A 20,326-nucleotide genomic window follows, 5' to 3' on the forward strand; every position below is an offset into this window, starting at 1 on the left:
GGAATGGATAAACTTCGACTCATATGGCTTGTTCTACTACTTGTTGAATCATACACAAAAGCACGTTTTATAACATCGAGTTACCAATGCGTTTTCGCGCAATCAATGTACAACCAACTCATAGTAACAACTCATATCTCTAGGTTTGAAGAATATAAGATATTATCGTCTCATGATCACTCGTGATAAAATCCATGAAGTGATTCAAATGAGCGTGGGTTGAATCCAATACTCAGAACTTATGAGCACTCATGAGTGTTGTAGCACCTCTTTTCTATGTCCAACATCTTAGACATATACAAGCCAACTCATGACAGTCTTGATTCATATCTACTTCTAACATATGACCGACTGTGGATGGTTTGAATAACTTAGTCATTCGGGAAGAATGACCTAGCTTATTCTGGAAGTCAAAACATGCAAAATGAAACACAAGAATAATTGAATCTAGTATGGTATCAAAACCTATGAATATAAATAGAACACCTTTTATTTATCACCATACTGATTACTCATTATTCATTGTTTCGGTTTTATCAACTTTATACTTGAATTAAAAAAAACACTGGTTGTCCCATGTTCCAAGCATGTACACTATGTTTTTTTCTAAACAATAGCTTTGCCATACACCAAGTAAGCACTCTATGTTTGTCTATGATCTTTACTTTGTGAACTAGATCGATTGAACATAATTTTCAATGATTCTCTTTTCAAACTCCTAAATCCTTATCGAAAATGTAAGAATTCCAAATTCCTATCATTTACCGAAATCTGTTAGATTTTAAACTTATATGTATTGATCCTCTTTGTAATGATTAAGAACAAAGTCACAAAGACTTGTCAACTGACATTACAGAGTATTCCAATGGAGATCATCTCCATGGAAATATCCTTCTTGCATTTAGTTTTTCTAATCTTACACAGATTGAATAACTTCCAACTATGAAACATTTCCATATTCCCATTTTGACTGTCACTTCTGAACAAGAGTTGCCTCCTTTCAGAGTATGTTAATATGGTCCTTCAAAAGTTTAACACTATACTTCCAACTGTCCCTGAGCAACCAATCTTTGGTAAACCTTAGATTGTTCTCGAAAATTGCTTAATCAGTTTAGTCATATCCAATTCTAGACTTTTCCCCTCTTAATGCCCTAAGCATTTGGAAAATTTAGAAAGGATGAATATTATAGCACATGCAATCGATCCTATATCTGAAGCATATGGGACACGATTCATGATGTCTCACATAAAGACATGATACTAGACCAGTCCTTTTGCTACAATATTTCTATTTGCCAAGTTCTCATAATTCAGATTATGAAAAGGGATGCCGTAATCATAATCGAATTTTAGAACGCAAATAATGGACTCATATATAGAATTTCCTTATGTTGAGCCATTCCAACACAAAATTCATATATATCCTTGACAAAAGATGATTAAAACCTCAATCTAAGCTTTTTAGAATTGAAATGAAGTACACTTTCCTCTCCCTTAATTATAGCAAAACAACTTTTTCAACCCCAGCAACTTCATGAATTGAAACTTTTGTTTTCTATAATTAATATTGCTATCTTGCAACACTTGTCATAATTATCATGCTCCCACTAAAATGATGATTATTAGCATAACACTTATTCCCCCACTAGCTTTGACATGGACTCAGAAATTAGCTGGACTTCTAGAAATCAATACTGTATTGACTTTCTTACCAAAGTTCAAATTTCTGATACGAGATGCTTTGATAAAACTTTATCAAAATCATACACCTTTCCTTAGATAGCACACATGTGTGTCTAAACAATTTTAGAACTATGAAAAGGGATGCCGTAATCATAGTCTCGATTGTTTAGACTTTTTCCATTTCTCATAAGTCCATATTAGTGTGCCGGTTAACCACGCATGCTACACTAACGACTTTGAGATTGCAAAGATCACAATTGCTATCTTCCTTAAAAACTACTTGGTGGAAGTGTTTCCTCGCCATCATTTTCATGAATCGGAGAGAAACTTTACGACACTTAGATTGTTGATGGTGTAAGTGTTCTTATCCAAACCCATATGGACTGAACTTAATCTTACTTTCTTGCCACCTGGCAGCACAGGGGCCTGCCATTGCTTCCAAGTTGTTATGCAACCAATTGAGAACTCTCAGAACTCATATGCAAAGCCAACTTTGACTGGAATGGGCACTGAAGTAGGAATATGTCAACACGATAGGTTATAAACCTCAAGTCGTGTGCTAGTGAAGAACTACAGGTTTTATTCTTGATTAGATCTTGAAGTTTTTCCAAGATCTCTAAGACTCCCACTGTCCTCTTGACATATAAGACTCACTTGTCAAATATTCAAGAGATAGTGCGGACTCTTTATCAAGACAAACACTTCACACAATTGGCCTAAGTTGGTCTTTGTTTTATCCAAAACATCACAACTTACCAATTTCAAATGTACAAGAGTAGGACACTTTTACTCTTACATTTGACAAGTGTTATAAACCTTTCTTTAAGATATGTCACTCAACTTAAAGTCTCTGAGTATGACTCTAAGACTTGTTTTGGAACGAAGTATGAATCATCTTCTTGATTTAACCATTTCCACAATTCTTGATTCCTCTTCTTAATCATAGTAATGCATTAAGATATCCTTAGAGGACTAATTGTGACATGATTTCTAAATCATTAAGATGATCACAAAACATGATACTAAAGTACTCTCCCGTCTTTCAGATTTGAGAAACTTTTATCCTTCTGCCTGATTTGATTCTACTCATTCATTCTGCCATACATCGAAACTTTTCCAACGTTTCAGAATTATACTTAAACTAGTGAGTATAACCATATTTACTAAACTCTAGTAAATCATGACGAATAGTCTTATCGATCCTTTGTGGTGGACTTGATCAGTGCACCAGAATGTGTACTTGATCCTTTAGTCCTTCACTTGACTCACATATACATGTGAACAAGGAATTAATCTTAATTTTCCAAAGATGAAAATTATCATCCATCATACTATATAACTTGCATGATTTCCAAGTTTCTTTCCAACTGAAACCTTGGGTGATGAGAATCATTCCTTGTTTGGTAAATTAGACATTACCACAAATGAAAGAAACAAATCCATTTTCCATTATTGCTATCAATGGAATCATATAAGCAACAATTTTTCCACAAATGCCATTGTAAGGATACTTAGAATAAACAAAATAAAAAATTTCCTTTAATTTTAAAACTTTGCGGAAAAACTTATCCTTACAGTTCAAAAGCATATGAAAAACTTGTTGTTATATATTCCTAAGCAATATATCATAACTCGTAAGCAACAGCTCAAAATTCTGATCACTGAACCATGCAATCGAGATCCATCTTCGTGATCAGAATCAGCATACACTTCCTTTAAGTTTCTTCACTTTTCATTGATTCTTAAAACATCAACATGTGACCCAGTCACATCATGTAACATAAATCTCAGAATAGAAACTTAACAAAGTTAGATAGTGGACTTTACCTGAAGTAGAGTCAAACTTCTTGACTTGATCAACCTTATGATCTTTCAGGTAAATAGGCAGCTTCGCAATCAATGCCCCTTCCTTTGGCAATAGACACATATGGACCCTTTGGTAGGACTATCTCAGACTTAGCCATTCTCTTTACCATTTGGTCAACCGAGTTGACTATGGCCGATCCCTTTCCATTGGGAAGAGAAAGCTTTTACTGGATATCTAATGTTACCATTTTCAAAATCCAAGGAAGTTTGGGAAGTTGATCTTCTAATCAAATTTGCTCTATCAGTCCTCAAATCATTTATGATTCAGCAGCACAAAGCAAATAGATAAGATCATTAAGGGTCATGGCATAGTCTGTTTCATAGTAGTCCCAAAGGAACTAACTATGTGACTTAGAAAGTGATTGAACATCCGACTTTCTTAAGACTTTGACACCCAACTCTCCCGGCTTGTAAATATGTGACTTCATCTCCAAGATGTGAGCACACGTAGACCTTGCTTGCTAATAGGGCTTGAGTGACCTTGAACTTGTGGGTTAGGGAGAATAACTGGAGGAGGTGGAGGAACTAAAGTTCCAAGAGATTTGGGAAGATCATAGATGCCTGAGCTACACATCTTTTGGGAGATATTCAAGATAGTTGATTTAAAGTCCTTAATATAACACCCAATATGAAATATTAAGGCTAGGACCCAACACAATATTTTATAACTTGGAAGAGGGATGTCGTAATCCAAGCTATAGAATATTTGAAGGTAGGTGAATGACGATTCACCAATTTCCACCATGAAAACGAAATAATTTATTAGGTTTTAATTGGATTTGAAACTCCTAGATCTTTTGAGATTCATTGAACTTTTCAATGGCATGTTTCAATCTCGAGTGTGCCCTTCAGGTTTTGTGACTGGGATGCCGAGGATCACAAAACAAGGTGTGAAGTAACCATGCAAATTACTTGGTACTCTTAAATGTTTATCACCCAACCGATGTGCCGGTTAACCACACACGCTCCACCGACCGATGTACCGGTTAACCACACACGCTCCACTAACCGACTTAAGCAAAGTGCAAAGTGTAATTTCATGGGTTAGCACCTTATTCACATTTTCCTAAGTAACTAAGATTGGGTATTAATAAGAGTTTAGTTACTTAGTATTTATCATTAATACTTTTAATGAAGGGAGAATTATAGTCCTTGTCCTACCTGTTCAGCTAACAACCCTCCACCAGTCAAGGAAGCGGTGGGTGAGAGTGGACACCCATTAAACTGCCATTTTATAGGCAGTAACCTTATACCCCCCTTATAGATCGGCTTCGTGAATGAGGCCTACTAATGGTAAGACGACTTGCTCTTATACATATATATATATATATATATATATATATATATATATATATATATATATATATATATATATATATATATATTATTAACTTATAATATTATAAAGTATAAGGGTTGAATTTTAACTTTTAAAATCCTAAGGGCTTAATTTGGAATTAAAGTATTCATGAAAGAAAACTTTTCAAATTCCAAAACTTGAGGGCAAGCCTAGGCTCTGATACCAGTGTTGGGTTTTGAGCATTCTAACACTCCTAAGTGTACATGCAACCCTAAATACCTTGGATCTATGTTTTCTCTATTATACATGCAAATATGAATATTCCAAGGTATTACCCTATCTAGCATACAATCTTTGATACTTAGGTAATAAAACAAGTTAGAAGACATACCTTTTAATGTAGCTTGATTCCTTGATGCTTAAGAGCCGAGTGCCCCAAGTGTGACACCTCAAATGGTTCACACAACATCAAATACACTTGGAATAACTTAGAGAGAAATGAACCACTTCATGAAATCGGCTAGCCCTCGCCATTTCTTCATAGTCTCACATGGTTGCCAATTTTGGGAAGAATAAGATGCTTATATAGTGTGTCACAATTAGGGTTACACCATGTAAACCCTAATTGTCATGGCCTTTCATTTCCATGATTAATAGGTACAAAAACACCATGGAGCATCCTATGGGTTTTAGCCCAACTTGATAATCCATGGAGCATTAGCCCACTATATAAGTATGGATGATTTACACAATCAACCCATATATTTAATTAGTCTCCTTTTGATCACTTAATTAATTCCAAATTAATTCTTGATCAATACTAATTAAATAATCTTATTAATATATTAGAACTTATAATATATTACCAAACCTTAAGTGTTATTTCTCTCATTTTAGTCTATCCAAATGCATGATGCCATGCAACCCAAATGGACCATGCCGAGTCGGGTCAAGTACATACCAAATATAGTTATGGACTTAGACACTAATCCAACAAATACATGCATAAGAGTTGTCAAGGAGGAACGTACCCATAACAACGGTAGGATCAGCGACCGCTTCCTCCTGGCCCATAGCTAGTACCCTCCATGTGTTGCCAATTGCTGCTGCCTTGGGACAGTTTCTTTTGAAGTGCCCAACCTCTCCACAGCCATAGCAGGCTTGACCAGCGCCCACTCCAGGAGCCTGATTGGTTGGTTGGACTGGTGCCTTGCAGAACCGAGCTGTGTGTCCCTTCTTACCACAACTAGTGCACAACATCTCTCGGCACTGTCCATGATGATGGTAGTTTCACTTGTTGCACTTTACAAGTGTACCAGCATATCCACTGGTAGGTGCTTTGGTGGTTGGAACAGCAGCAGGAGTAGTAGCAGCGTGGTCTGCCACTGTTTGCTGTTTCTTGGAGGGCTCCTGAGAAGACTGGCCATTTCGTTTGTTGCAAAACTTCTTCTTTCCACCACTCTCCTTTTGTGGTTCGGGAGCGGCTATCAGGCTCTGCGCCAGGCACTTGGCGTTATCAAATGTAGTGGGCCTAGCAGCCAAAACATTTCCTTTGGTTGGGGCCATCAGTCCCCAGATGTACCTCTCAATCTTATTGCTTTCCGGGGTGACCATTCCCGGACAGAGGAGAGCCAGATCACAGAATCTAGCGGTGTAGGCAACGATGTCGGAACCCTTCATCTTCAGGGTCCAAAGCTCATGTTCCAACTTCTGCATCTCGCCCCTTGGACAGTACTCATCCAGCATGAGTTCTTTCAAGCTCTCCCAACCAATGGCATTGGCGATCGGCAGGGTTAGGGATTTGACTTGACCATTCCACCAGGTCAATGCTTGGTCGGTAAAGGTGCAAGCGGCAAACTTAACCTTGTTTGCTTCGGAACACGCGCAAATTTCGAAGATGGATTCGATCTTCTCGAACCATCGAGTCAGGGCAATAACACCTTTGTTGTCGTCGAAGGATATGGATTTTGCGTTCATGAAGTCCTTATAGGAACACTCCTTTTAATGTCCCTGATCACCGTGGTTTTGGGGATGAGTACCACTTCCGGATCCACCAGAGCTTCCCTGATTGATTTATGCCATTGTTGCAGTCACGACGGCGGTAACTGCTGCCTGGAACATGGCAGGATCAAACTGAGGAGGTGGCGGTGGCGGAGTGTCATTGTTCCTTCTGATGGGTCTTCTTCGGGGAGGCATCTTGTTCTAGAACAATCAAGAAGAAGAGGATGATAAGTCCCCTGAATTTAAATCAAGATATATGAAACAAGATATATCTCATTCTGAAAGTTAAAGTGTTCTACGAAGCGATATATAGAGGAGCGTTACTATTGCAAGTAAATATCGCTAAGAAAGAATATGTAGCAACACTTGGAATGAATCTCTATGCTGTATTTGGCTCTAGCTAAAATACTCCTATAGTATTTTAAGTTGTATGCTTTGTTCTACCGATATCTGATGTATATATACTTGGCAAGTTTTAGGCTTGTTGCAACACCACAGTCACTCCCAAGCACATGTTGGTCATGTCTCGAGTAAATATAGTTGATCAGGCTATATTGACCCTGCACATGATTACATAACTGCCCAGGTTTAACCACAGTGTCCAACATCCAAATACTTTTGTTTTGTTCTACCTATGAATCTGGTTCTGTTAAGTATGTATATTTGTATACTTCCTATATATTACTTATATTTTGAAAATATACTTTTAGTTTCAGAGTGCTACAGCCCCTTCGTGTTTATAGTTGTATACCATGTAAGGTTCGGTATACTTATTTCACTATAAACAAGAGCTCTGATACCAATCTGTCACACCCCCAAACCGGAACGGCGGAAACGTTCGGGGGTGGATGACGTCATGTATAGTATCACAACAATTGTAGCATAACAATCATAGTAAACACAACCATTACATTGAATACACGAAAAGGGTTTACATCTGCTTAATTCTTATTTCTAAACATCAAAAGTATAACAAAATTTAAAAGACGTGATTTTATATGCTCCGTCTTCTCAAAACTCCAGGAGGTACCTGTCTACTGATTTCCTGAGAATACAAGCAGTTTTGAAAGAGTATCAGCATAAAGCTGGTGAGTTCATAAGCGATGTTTTGTAGTGAAAACTTGTTAATGAATCTTGTAAAATGTTCGTATGTTTCCAAGAAAATCCAATATTTTCTTTAGTAAAAGCATGATATTACCAGTTCCTTCTATGAATGTTTATTACTGTATCCTGTTCTGTTTGAAAACCCTGGCTACCACCAGTATGTATAGTATGTTCTGTTTGAAAACCCTGGCTGCCACCAGTATGTAAAGTAGCCTTATCATTTAAATAAAACCGTGTATGGTATCTCTGAAATCCTCCAAAGTAATGCATAATAGTTTTATTAATTAAAATAAACCTAATGAAGAATGAAATCCCGTAAACAAAGGTTAGTTTATACTTATTGTGAGTCGTATAACCATGCTTGATATGACATAGAGACCTTTACAACGTTCTTCAAGTGTTGGTTAAATGACATTTGTCACCCCAGACATGCCTGCCTGACTGTAGCTAGCAGTTCAGGTGTGGGATTGTCAATCCCGAATAGATCTAATTCAGTACTAGGATAGGATTTAATTCAGTACCCTAAGGGTACAGTTTTGAAGTAGAGCCTCATAATGTTGTACAATCTAGTTTACATGTAATTCTAAAGTGTTTTCTTGTATTAGAATCCGTTGGATGCGGTATACGGTAATAATTATACTTAAATAATTATTAAATGCCATGCCCTTGTAGTAAAGAATACCATAAACTAAATCTGCCATAGTTTATATGTTTAGTAATGAATAAATCTGAACTCGTAAAAGTTATGTATTGAAAACCCCAAACTATACCTATTATAGTTTGCATGTACAGTGTAGTTGATGTGAATATTGAATCTGAAAAACTATGCAATTTTGGTTGAATTGTTGAAAACGTCCCTTATGCTCAACATAGTACAAAAGGGATAAGATATCTAAATATATGAAATTCGTTGTCTGAACCAATTGCATGAGTTTTATACTTGTTAAAAATCCTTTTGTTTTAGTTCACAAAAGCATTTGTGTTTGGCTTGTATTCCCCCCTGAAAACGTTTAAAAATCGTAAAAGCGTAGGGGTATGAACTCATTGTTGTTGTGTGAAAACGTCGACTGTAAATGAAGATCCTCGAGTTGTTGTACGTGGCACTTAACGGAATCCTAATATCAAATAAATACATATATGTATCTAAATTAGCGATTACGTTAGATAAAGTGTTAGAAAAAAACACTTGTGTTCGGTTAAGGGATGTTACCGGGACATGATTGAATCGAGGGAACGGGTTTTTCACCACTTAGGAGGCGTGTACGGCCGTGAACAAGGGTTTACGGCCGTGAAGGGTGGTTTACGGTCGACAGACAGTTTACGGCCGTGAACAGGGTTTACGGCCGTGAACTGGGGTTTACGGCCTTTGAAGACTCGATGAGTATACGGTCGTAAACTCAAGAACAGAGTTTACGGCCTTTGAAGATATGAAGTGTGTACGGCCGTAAACTCAAGAACACAGATGCTGATTTCGACGTGCAACGTGCTCTAGATGCTCCGAAATGACTCCAAATGGTGCTTCTCGATGATTTTCCGGAAAAATAAAGGTGTTTTAGGAGTTTACGGTCAAGAGTTTTAGAGGTAGGAGGAGAGAGTTTGCGGCCAAGAAGGTCAGAATGAGGGTGGGGGTCTCATATATATAGGGGTCTTCGTGGTCGGTGGTGGGGGGTCCACCCTTTGCTGGCCGTAAACGGGTGTACGGCCGTAAACTCACTTAGGCCGAAATTTGTTTGATTTTTCGAGATATTCGGGTTTTCGCGCGATTTTGGTTCCGACTCGTATATAAATTTAATTATATAAAACTAGATGATTTTCTAAACCAAGAAGTTTGACGGAAAAATTAATAAAATTCAAATTTTATTAACGGAAATTGCATAACGGAAGCGGAAAAAGTTTTGGGTTGTCACAACAATTAACTTAAATCACAAACAACTAATATCTTATAAACATCAAATCACTATTAATTAACAAACATCTTAAAATTGTCAAATTTCACAATTTTCCAAAGTTAAACATAACAAAAAATCAACATTTTTGTCTTCTAGAATTTTATCATTCTTTCATCCATGAAACTTATCTTATTTATAAGATTTAATATATTAACAATTAATAAAAAAATTGTATATAATATATGCGGTGTGGTGCGGTTTCTTTGCGGTTTTTAAAAACTAATAACCGCACCGTACCGCAAATTTGCGGTTTTTGAAAAACAGAAAACTTCACCATCGGTTTTTATTGCGGTTGCGGTTTATGCGGTTAATTTTAGTTGCGGTGCGGTTTTGCTCACCCCTAGTCATAGGTACGGAACCTCGGGAAGAGCAGTTGGGTTGAGGCGACAGGACAACATACCTAGGGCAATCCAGTCCGATGACTGGGAGCAGTATGCATTTTTGTATATGTTTTGTGGTGTGTGATATTTTTTTTTTTTTGGGATGGGGGGTGGGGGGGACGATTCACTTAGATTTGTGTTTACTCAGTTGTTTATGTTTTTCAAGTTCTACCGGCATTTGTGAAGGCGAAGGCGCGATTGTACACACTCATCCGCAACATTGAGGATTTCTCGTCTATTATATTACTCTGATTTTTAATAAATGTAATTTTGAACAAATGGTTTTCTTAACATGGGTTTTATAATAAATGTAATTTTGAACAAAGGAACTACTGATCACTGTGAGTTCCTTGTCTAACAACTTCTTGTCGTGAGGACAACACATGCGTCCTTGAAGACACAAACCTGGCGGTAACTTGCTCTGCACTTGCGGTATGACCAATCCTTGAATTCTACTTGACCATGAAGGAATCCGACAGATTCTTGAGAAACGTCACGGGAAAACTTCCAAACCACGATCACCTCGATGGTAGTTTACTTTCCTTCTCTTATGCAGCAATAACCCGAAACACAAATCCCGCATACTTGAATCACAGATTCCTCTGACTTGTCATACCGAGACCATAACAATCGAACGAACAATAATGCTCCAAACAAACACCTAGTTCTCCCCCACTTAGGGTTCAGACCACTGCCGACTGATGTCTAAAAACAACAAGGCCTCATGTCGGCTCATCCAAGTACATGCCAACCTTGACTCTCGAAGTGCATAACACAACATAAGATGATCCCACGAACAATAACCAGCCAATCTCAAGGAAACTCTGGATCTCGGATGGACACCTCGGAACTTCCCACAACATTACAGCCTCGAACCCAGTGAAGATGACCATAATACCACTTAATTGATAAGGCACCCCGAGAACTGAACGTTGCGCAAACGAAACTTATACGTAAAGAAATGACCCGCGGAGTCACCTCCTCTAAACATGAAGAATCCCTTTGCGTCCTTCCACCGCTTGTCGTCTCGGTTGCGGCTCCCTGAAGCCACTGAGCGAAATCAGAAATCTTGAATTCTTTAATCCTTCGTTGTCTGGCCGTGCACCAGTTCCCTATTCCTCCCGCCGGAACTCTGATCCGAGGTTTGGAATCAAATTTTCGATCTACAAAGGAGACACCCAATCCCCTCGAAATTGAGTCAAAAGCTCGACTCGTGACTGTTCTCCACTCCGGAAACATTAATGGCGACTACACCAAAAGAGGCAACATAAGAATTAGCACCGACACTGGGGTGCTTGGACATTAGGGAGATATCCGCACGTCCAGCTAGATGTATCCTGACGTTCCGGATCTCGTCCTAATGTCCACCTCGCCCATGTTGATGTCGACCCTATAGCCCAAATGTCTTGTAGTGATAAGATTTCTTTTGGTTGTAGTTGCTTTCTCTGTTTCTCATTAGACTAGCTGTGAAGATGTGGAAGAGAGAACCTCTTGGGAGGATCGACCTTGAAACATATGTAAGTATTTTGTTATTAACAGTATTTTGTGATTAACAGAAGGGTATGAAGACTATATAAAAAATTTCATCTTTATTATTGATTAATAGCTACAAAGAATATGAATAACAAATATAATTCTGAAGCTTAAATAGCACTAAATACATAGAAGAATATATACGTAGGTCCAGCGTATCAGTGTATAACAGAAAACTTCTTATGCCACTTTGCATTCCGGAGGAAACCCTTGAGGAAACCTCTTGGAATCTGAGCAGTAGTTGTATATCATGTAATTCTTCTGCACCCATTGTAACCTTTCCTGCTTTGTGTTATCCAACTCCTCCGATAGCCATGCCTGATTGCCACCGGAAGATGCAGAACTACCACAAGACGATTTCCCAGAAGACACCACACAAGCATCGGCCCTAAAGTTTCTGTAGGATGCCGTGAACGGGGCTTGACTCCAGTCGGTTTTAACCAACCCACCCCTGGTCGCCCAATCATCAGCATTCCATAAGCTAGAGTGTATTCTCATGGGCTGATTTTTTGGAAACGGAACTCCAATAGATTCGGAATTCTTGAACTCTCTAATGGGTGTTCCATCAACAGAAAATCTAGAAATGGACAAAGGAAGATCAGTATTTGACATGGGTCATTGTATGTAGAAATTATATAAAACTTAAGATGATACTTACATGATTCGTTGAGGGTTCCAAAGGATGGAATAAGTGTGGAAATCAGCAGTTGGATCGAACCACAGGTAGAATTGCTGTTCTCTGTTGCCTTTGCCTTGACTGAATACATTTGTATGAAGAATATAGGGATCACCACTCAAGTTACCCAGGAACTCAAAGTCGATCTCATCCCAGTTCGATCCTTTTGAAGACAACTGCAAATACAATCAAAACATAATTAATATTCATATTCAGTAAACTATTTCCCAGCCTAGAAAGTATGAAAGATAGCAAGAAACTTACATAGTAGGCAGTGACTGTGCCTGCGGAGTTACCGGGAACCAGCTTCAGCTGCATATCAATCTTGCCAAACAGATACTCGTTTCTTGACTCAAAGCCTGAGCCAGATGATTTATCGAGGGAAAGGGTTAAGAGTTCGCCATTTAGTATTTTACCTCGGCCATCACCCCAAGTGATATCAAACTCATTGTTGAAATCCGCTGAGACTATTGAAATGCTCCCTAGAAATATGAAAATCAGAAGGAAAGTCGAAAGCTTTGAGGTAAAAGAGAAAGACATTTTATGCAGAGGAATTGCTTGTTCATAAGTTGAAGATAAGATGCACGAATTCTATTGTATTTATAGGGTGTGTGTTTTGGAGATTGAAGGAAGGTGAGGGCGAAGGTGAGAGTAGGAGGAGTATTTAGTGAAGTTAGGTTGATGAGGAGGTTTTGATCATAAAACAGCTGGTATTAGCGTGTAGCGATCATATCTATAAAGTGTTAGTGAAAAAGACAAGACTATATATATATATATATATATATATATATATATATATATATATATATATATATATATATATATATATATATATATATTCAGTTATAATTAATGATTTTTTTTAGAAAATGAACATAATAAAAGTTTATTTTAATCCAATTATAATAAATAATATATAAATTTTTAATTATATATAAGAAATGATATTATAATTTTAAAAGAATCATGAAATATTATCAAATTAAAATGATTCGTAAATAATTTTTTTTCTTTTATACACAAAAATTTATGTTTTATAAAAATATAGGATATAACATTTTAAAACATATTTTGTTGTTAATGAAAAAAAAGTATTGTGGACTATCAACTCTCTTTATAAAAAAGACATGTGTGTTTTATTAAATAAAGACTATCCTTTTTTTTTCCATTACATTATAACGAACACCGTCCTTCGATTTCAAAACTACGCAATCTCCATGATTACTAGATAAAAGAAATTGGTAACCAAAAGTCTAACAACTTACAAGCTTTTGGAGAACAAATAGGGTTTGTATAACTCCACCACCCGTAGCACAAAGTTGATCTTTCTTTTAAGATCCGAATAGGTTCCACTAAAAGCATGACATAACGCCGAATTCACCACTTGCAAACCCTGAAAATGAACATTAATGATGTTATTATTAAACGGACTCGAATAAGTATGACTAAAGGAGGATTAAGACAAAGCCAAACCTGTAGTGGAAGCAAGTAACGAAGATTAAAGTATCTACGAAAGCTATCCATTGAGCTCAACACTTTAACCTCGCTAACAATAACTGGTGTCCCATCTTTGTTAATCCATGGATTCTTGGAAAAATAATTATACCCACTTTTTTGAATTCCTTTATACTTCAAAGGATTTGATACGGAAGATCCAACATGATAGATTGTTTCACCAGGTTGGTTTGCATGAGCTGCCATTGTCGCAATCATAGCATTCGCCACCATGTCTGCTGGTATCTGTTATCCAATATTTTCAACATTAGCAAAATTAAAAGATATATATATATATATATATATATATATATATATATATATATATATATATATTCATGATGGAACTACATTAACTAATTATGCATCAAAGGATAGCTAGCGAGAGCAAAATAAATATGAACTGAACTTGTTTAAAGAACCTACCACATCGATTGTTGATTCAGGATCGCCGAGGAAACATGCTAACCTTCCTTTGCCATAGCCGACTGCCAAGCTGTCGATTGTCCTGTAATTTTCAAATACATAAATCTTTTTAATTGAGTTTATAAAGTAAACTTGAATTTTCTTTTTGTCCTTTATAAAGAAAGAAAGTAAAACTTCCATGAATTCATTCCTAAACGGTTTTACATTAATAATGAGGAACTACCTTATGCCTTCGATCCAACCAGGAAAGGGTTCTTTATACGTGCTAAGGATGATGGTTGGGCGAAGAATGACCAAAGGCATATCTCCTTTCAAATGCCCAAGAACCATTTCTCCTAATGCCTTCGTAAAAACATACGTATTTGGCCAACCAAATTTGTTTGCCCTATAATTAAATCAAAACAAAAAATAAAAGGTTTATAAATATATTTAAATAGATATATATTAGTAATTAATACTTGGCTGTACCTAAAAACGAAATAATATACTTAAGTACTGGAAATGAGAATGTATGTTGTTTTGAATATAATACATAGTGAAATAAAATTAATAATCAGAATAAAAATAATAAAGTAAGTGATTAATAAAAAATGATGGTGAATATATAGAACCATTTTTTTTACCTTTCAATGCCCAAATCTTTCATGGCTAATGTAATAGATTTATCTGTAGATGTTTCATCAGCGCTAAGTTCTTTAAGTTTTTCTTCGATAATCTTCTTCTCCACATTGATGTCTAGTCCATCTACACCATTAAGCGCATCTCCCAAACGATATGGAGATTCAAGTATAAGCCCAGGCGTCTCGCCAGAAACATAAGCTGAATGAACGTAATTTTAATTTAATCAAGTCTGTGTTGATTAATTGGAAAAATAAAATAACAAAATAAAATTACAAAAGTGTAGATATATATGAGTTGTTTTTTATTTAAAAAATATCATTACTGACGGATGTTTTGGTCAAGACGCGTTTTAAAAATATTGTTTTTGCATGGAGAATTTCTTTGTGGCTATTCAACCGCCTCGATGAAATTATAGAATGCATAAGCTATACGCTACTTATGTGAGTCGATGTCAATCAAAAACAAAAATTTTGGTTAGAAGGTAAAACGTTTTTTTTTTCTATATATTTTTTAGCGAAAAAAAAAATGAATCATTTATTGATTTATTTGTAAGATGATTCACAAAAAAAAAAATTATGAAAAAACATCTTCATGATTTATTTTTAAGTAAATTACGAAAAAATTCACTTTTATGACAATTTTAGTAAATAACAACAAAATTATTGTATAAATGAATCATCGAGATGTTTTTTTTTGAGAATTTTTTTTATGAATCATGTTATTTTTTATTCATCTAGTGATTTATTTATTTGTTCGTCAAAAAAATATGTAGAAAAAAAACTTTTTACCTTCCTACCAAAAAAAAATTTCTTACCAGATCTATATCCTACCTTATGTATCGTTATAGTTTTATCTACAGCTAACATTTAGTCGGACGTTCATGCGTAGAACTTTTTTTTGTGAAGTAGGTCAAAGAATTATAAAAATAAATTTTTGATCCAAACAATTATATATAACAGAAGCAAAAAAAAATGTTTAAAAATGTATTTTGTTTGATACAATACTACAAATAACAATTAATGAAAAAAAATTAATAATGATAATAAATAATATGAATAAAAACTAACATTATAAAAAAAATATGTTTTTTACAAAAAAACATAACTTAAAATATAAGAGTAAATTACACGAATGGTCCCTATGGTTTAAGGTAATTTGCGTGTTTGGTCTCTAACTTATTTTTTTAACTCGGAAGGTCTCTGCTGATTGTTTTTGTTACACGCTTGGTCCGTGTCTTACCTAAACATACTATTTTGACCTTGATTTTTTAACTTATTTAAATAATCACACCCCCAACCCCACCCATCTCACCTTACCTTACCTACACCACCATTTTTCCCTATTTAAATAATAGTTTTTTTAGGTAAGACAGGTACCAAACGTGTAATAAAAACAAACACTAGGGACCAAACACATAACAAAAACAAACAGTATGGACCTTCCGGGTTAAAAAAATAAGTTAGGGACGAAAACAAATATTAGCAAATAAACATAAAAATGATGATGTAAAAGTAAAAACTTCTAAAAATACATTGTTCATTTTCAAATATAATATATAAATATTGTTTACAAATGATAAATAAATAAATAATAAGAATAATAAGAGTAAATTACACGAACAGTCCCTATGGTATAGGGTAATTTGCGCATTTGGTCCCTAACTTATTTTTTTAACTCGAAAGGTCCCTATTGTTTGTTTTTGCTACGCGCTTGGTCCCTGTCTTACTTAAAAGATTATTTTGCCCTTGATTTTTTAATTTATTTAAATAAACACACCCCCAACCCCACCCTCTCACCTTATCTTACCTACCCCACCATTTTTCCTATTTAAATAATAGTCTTTTTAGATAAGACAGGGACCAAGCGCGTAACAAAAACAAACAGTTCGGATCTTCCGAGTTAAAAAAATAAGTTAGGGACCAAACGCGCAAATTACCCCAAACCATAGGGATCATTCGTGTGATTTACTCGAATAATAATAATAATAATAATAACTAGAAAGGTTACCCCCGCTACGCGGGGGCCAGAAGCTTTCAATGTTGTTTCCGAATTGATAAATATGACAGACATAGAAAGTGCAAGGATGAAAAGTCCGGGCTTTGCCCCGGACAAAAAATGTAAAAGTTTTTACTGCAAGGACCAGAAGTGTGAAAATGGCTAAAGAATTAAAGGGGTAGGAATTAGCAACTTTTTAGAAAAGGGATCAAAGTTGTCAAACCGTTAAAGTTTTGTGGCCAAACTTTAAATATTAAAAGGTTCCAAAAAAGTGTAAAAATATTGATTGTAAGGACCAAAAGTATCAAAATGGGTAAAGAATAATGAGCAAAGTTGCCAAAAACATCCAAATTTAGTATTCCTAACTTCCAACAATAATATAGGGACCAATTCTGCTAAAAAATGGGAAGTTGAATGGAACACAAACAAAAGGACATGAATAAATTAGTTAAAGAAGTACAGGGACCGGATATGTAATTCAGGGGACCAAACCTGGACAAAGTATCCCAACTTTACTATTCTTTTCTTTCACAACTTTAATATATATATATATAATAATAATAAATTATTAGCTGGAGCTTAAATGAATACCCACATGCTACAAGTAGGTTTACACCAAGTAGGGGATTGAATTAGCTTTAGTTCAAACTTCAAAGCAAGAAATATTTCAAAACTAAATGTGTAAGTAAAAATTAAGGTGAAGATAGTAGGATTTCGGGGCGTTGAGGGGGGCAAAGTGGACAGCTGCACAGGACCCAATTTTTTTATTATATATTTTTATTTTAAAATAAAAACTTATAATAATGAAAATGGCCATTTTTTTATGGTTCGTCCTGGGCCTTTAAGGATATTTACTTTCTTAGGACCGGTCCTGGATTTCAACACGCGTGGCTAGTGAAATTTAATAAGCGTGCTTGCCAATTAGACTAGACATAAATTATTAATAGAAAGGCCATATTTTTTTATATATAAAGCATATTTATTAGAAACAAAACCTAACCCGAGGCCCAATTCGTGACATGGGTCATGGACGGTCGCCAACTGTCCCACCCTCAGTCCGGCCTGTATCTCTTACCCATAATACATGTTTTACAACAAATTGATTAAAAAAAAAGGTGCAAACACTAAATCATCTCCGATTCATTACATCTCATAAACTAAAACGAGCGGTTAGTATTAGAATTTGGTAACGAAATATTTACAAATCACCGATGAACCAAAAAGTGTTATGAAAAGGCAACAATTCATTTAAAGTGTTAAAATTATATATAATGACCTACGATCACAAGTTTAACTTGTCAAAATTTGGGTTAATGTTAGAATTGGATAATGAAATATTTAAAATGTTAAAAAAAAAATACATGAACTAAAAATATTATTAAAAGTTAACGAACCATTAAAATGTTCAAAAAAATATTACTATGATCTCTTGTACTAGGTTTGACAGGAGTGTATCTGTGTATGTTAAAAACCACCCCCAAAACGAGGAATATTAGTTCAAAAGAAAAACCTCATAAACCTGGAACTTTTACTCAAAAAAGACCATCAATCCCTTTAAAATTAAGATTAACATAATATATTTTTTTACATCCAATCTGTCATTTGATTATTTGATCTACAACACCGAATTAACTAATTATTGTTTTTCATTGTTCTTTTATTATTAATTTAGTTCATATTTTTTCCTTTTGTCTACATTAAAGTGAATAAAGCATAATTTTTTTTATTATGGTTAGAAAAATATATCGTTTATATATGATTTGAAAGATCAGTATATCGTTTTAGATTCTTTACATTAATACACTTCTAAATGGTTAGACAAACTGACAAAGATTATATTCAACTTTTTGTTTGTATCAATACACTAATAAAAACCCTTTCAAATTACAAGATAGATAAATAAAACTATGTCTTGATAGATGATAAATATTTTTTCTAACTATAACGGTATATGATTTTAATTTTTCAAAGCGTATTTAAACGATATAGTTTTAAATATTTGATTCTTTATTTGGAACAAAAAGAAAAAAAAAATGACTGCTGAATTGCTAAATCGGCTCTTAAAATTGTCCAAATCCACAAAAATTATAGAGAAATTTTATGAAATAACCATATCTTAAGGGGTGTTTCACCTTTTATCCATAAAATTTCGAAATTTGTAAAATGACCATCAGATCCGCAGAGGGTGCTCTGCGGATCCGTTTACCCTTCTGATGATCTTAGCACACCTCTGTGGAAATCAGGTGGCAGCACTAAATGACAAAATTTTTCGGGGGATTTTAGGGTTCAAAAGAGATGGCTCTGAAGATCGCTTAATTGCTCTGATGATCGATTAATGGCTCTGAGGATCTGTTCTTGAGCAAAACATAGTGTCAAAATCAACAAATCTATTTTTTTAATAATTTTTGTTACTTAATAATCTTTTTTAATAATTTTTGTTACTTAATAATCCTTTTTGCATATAAAATCAAAAGCAAATTAATAATAATTATAATAATAATAATAATTTCGCAGAGATGAACATCAATCCTCAGAGGGGGCTATGTGGATCTGTTCTTGAGCAAAACACCTCTACGGATCTGTTCTTCGCAGAAACGATATTTACATGGCAAAAATCGGGCCAAAATTTAGGATTTACTAATCAATAAACTATCATACATTCATACAAACTATCATACACCCTAACAACATATATTTAACTCAAAAAACGGACAATTACGTTTTCATATCTAAAAATTTGGCACTATGTTTTGCTCAAGAACATATCCTCAGAGCCATTAACCGATCCTCAGAGCCATAAGCGGTCCTCAGAGCACCCTCTACGGATTTGATGGTCATTTACAAATTTCGCAATTTTATGGTTAAAATGTAAAAACAACCCTTAAGATAGGGTTATTTCATGAAATTTCTCAAAATTATATACATAAGAGTAAATTACACGAATGGTCCCTATGGTTTGGAGTAATTTACGCGTTTGATCCTAATTTATTTTTTTAAATCGGAAGGTCCCTACCGTTTGTTTTTGCTACGTGTTTGGCCCCTGTCTTACCTAAAAGGACTATTATGTCCTTATTTAAATAAATTAAAATAATCTTTTTAGGTAAGATAAGATAAGGTGGGGTTGGGGGTGGGGTTGGGGTGTGTTTATTTAAATAAATTAAAAAATCAAGGGCAAAATAGTCTTTTTAGGTAAGACAGGGACCAAGCGCGCAACAAAAGCAAACAGTAGGGACCTTCCGAGTTAAAAAAATAAGTTAGGGACCAAACGTGCAAATTACTCCAAACCATAGGGACCATT

The 20,326-nt window shown here is 35.1% G+C and overlaps 2 protein-coding genes across 2 annotated transcripts; both read right to left on the minus strand.

Annotated features, from left to right (window-relative positions):
- Positions 1-11,857: 11,857 nt before the first annotated feature.
- Positions 11,858-13,078, minus strand: LOC145132422 (putative xyloglucan endotransglucosylase/hydrolase protein 23). Its single transcript, XM_079067194.1, has 3 exons — positions 12,757-13,078; positions 12,475-12,668; positions 11,858-12,393 (listed from the first exon to the last, which is right to left on the minus strand). The coding sequence occupies exons 1-3, from the start codon at positions 13,030-13,032 to the stop codon at positions 11,997-11,999; spliced, it is 867 nt and encodes a 288-aa protein (XP_078923320.1). The 5' UTR covers positions 13,033-13,078; the 3' UTR covers positions 11,858-11,996.
- A 516-nt stretch (positions 13,079-13,594) lies between these two features.
- Positions 13,595-15,247, minus strand: LOC145130924 (alcohol-forming fatty acyl-CoA reductase-like; the record flags this gene model as incomplete). The annotated part of the gene is made up of 5 exons (XM_079065676.1): positions 13,595-13,885; positions 13,966-14,232; positions 14,413-14,494; positions 14,636-14,797; positions 15,036-15,247. Coding segments are annotated over 5 exons (855 nt in total), but the record flags the coding sequence as incomplete, so codon positions are not given.
- Positions 15,248-20,326: the final 5,079 nt, after the last annotated feature.

Source organism: Lactuca virosa, chromosome 8 (genome assembly GCF_052849685.1).
Source record: "Lactuca virosa cultivar CGN04683 chromosome 8, Lactuca_virosa_CGN04683_v6, whole genome shotgun sequence".
In the NCBI taxonomy this organism is placed as follows: Eukaryota; Viridiplantae; Streptophyta; class Magnoliopsida; order Asterales; family Asteraceae; genus Lactuca; species Lactuca virosa.

Excerpts from the sequence above, each read along its gene's own strand:
- LOC145132422 (XM_079067194.1), bottom strand. The coding sequence starts at position 13,032 with ATGTCTTTCTCTTTTACCTCAAAGCTTTCGACTTTCCTTCTGATTTTC. Across the intron at positions 12,669-12,756 it reads GCACAGTCACTGCCTACTAT|TTGTCTTCAAAAGGATCGAA; the intron begins GTAAGTTTCTTG and ends TTGTATTTGCAG. Across the intron at positions 12,394-12,474 it reads TGGAACCCTCAACGAATCAT|ATTTTCTGTTGATGGAACAC; the intron begins GTAAGTATCATC and ends GTCCATTTCTAG.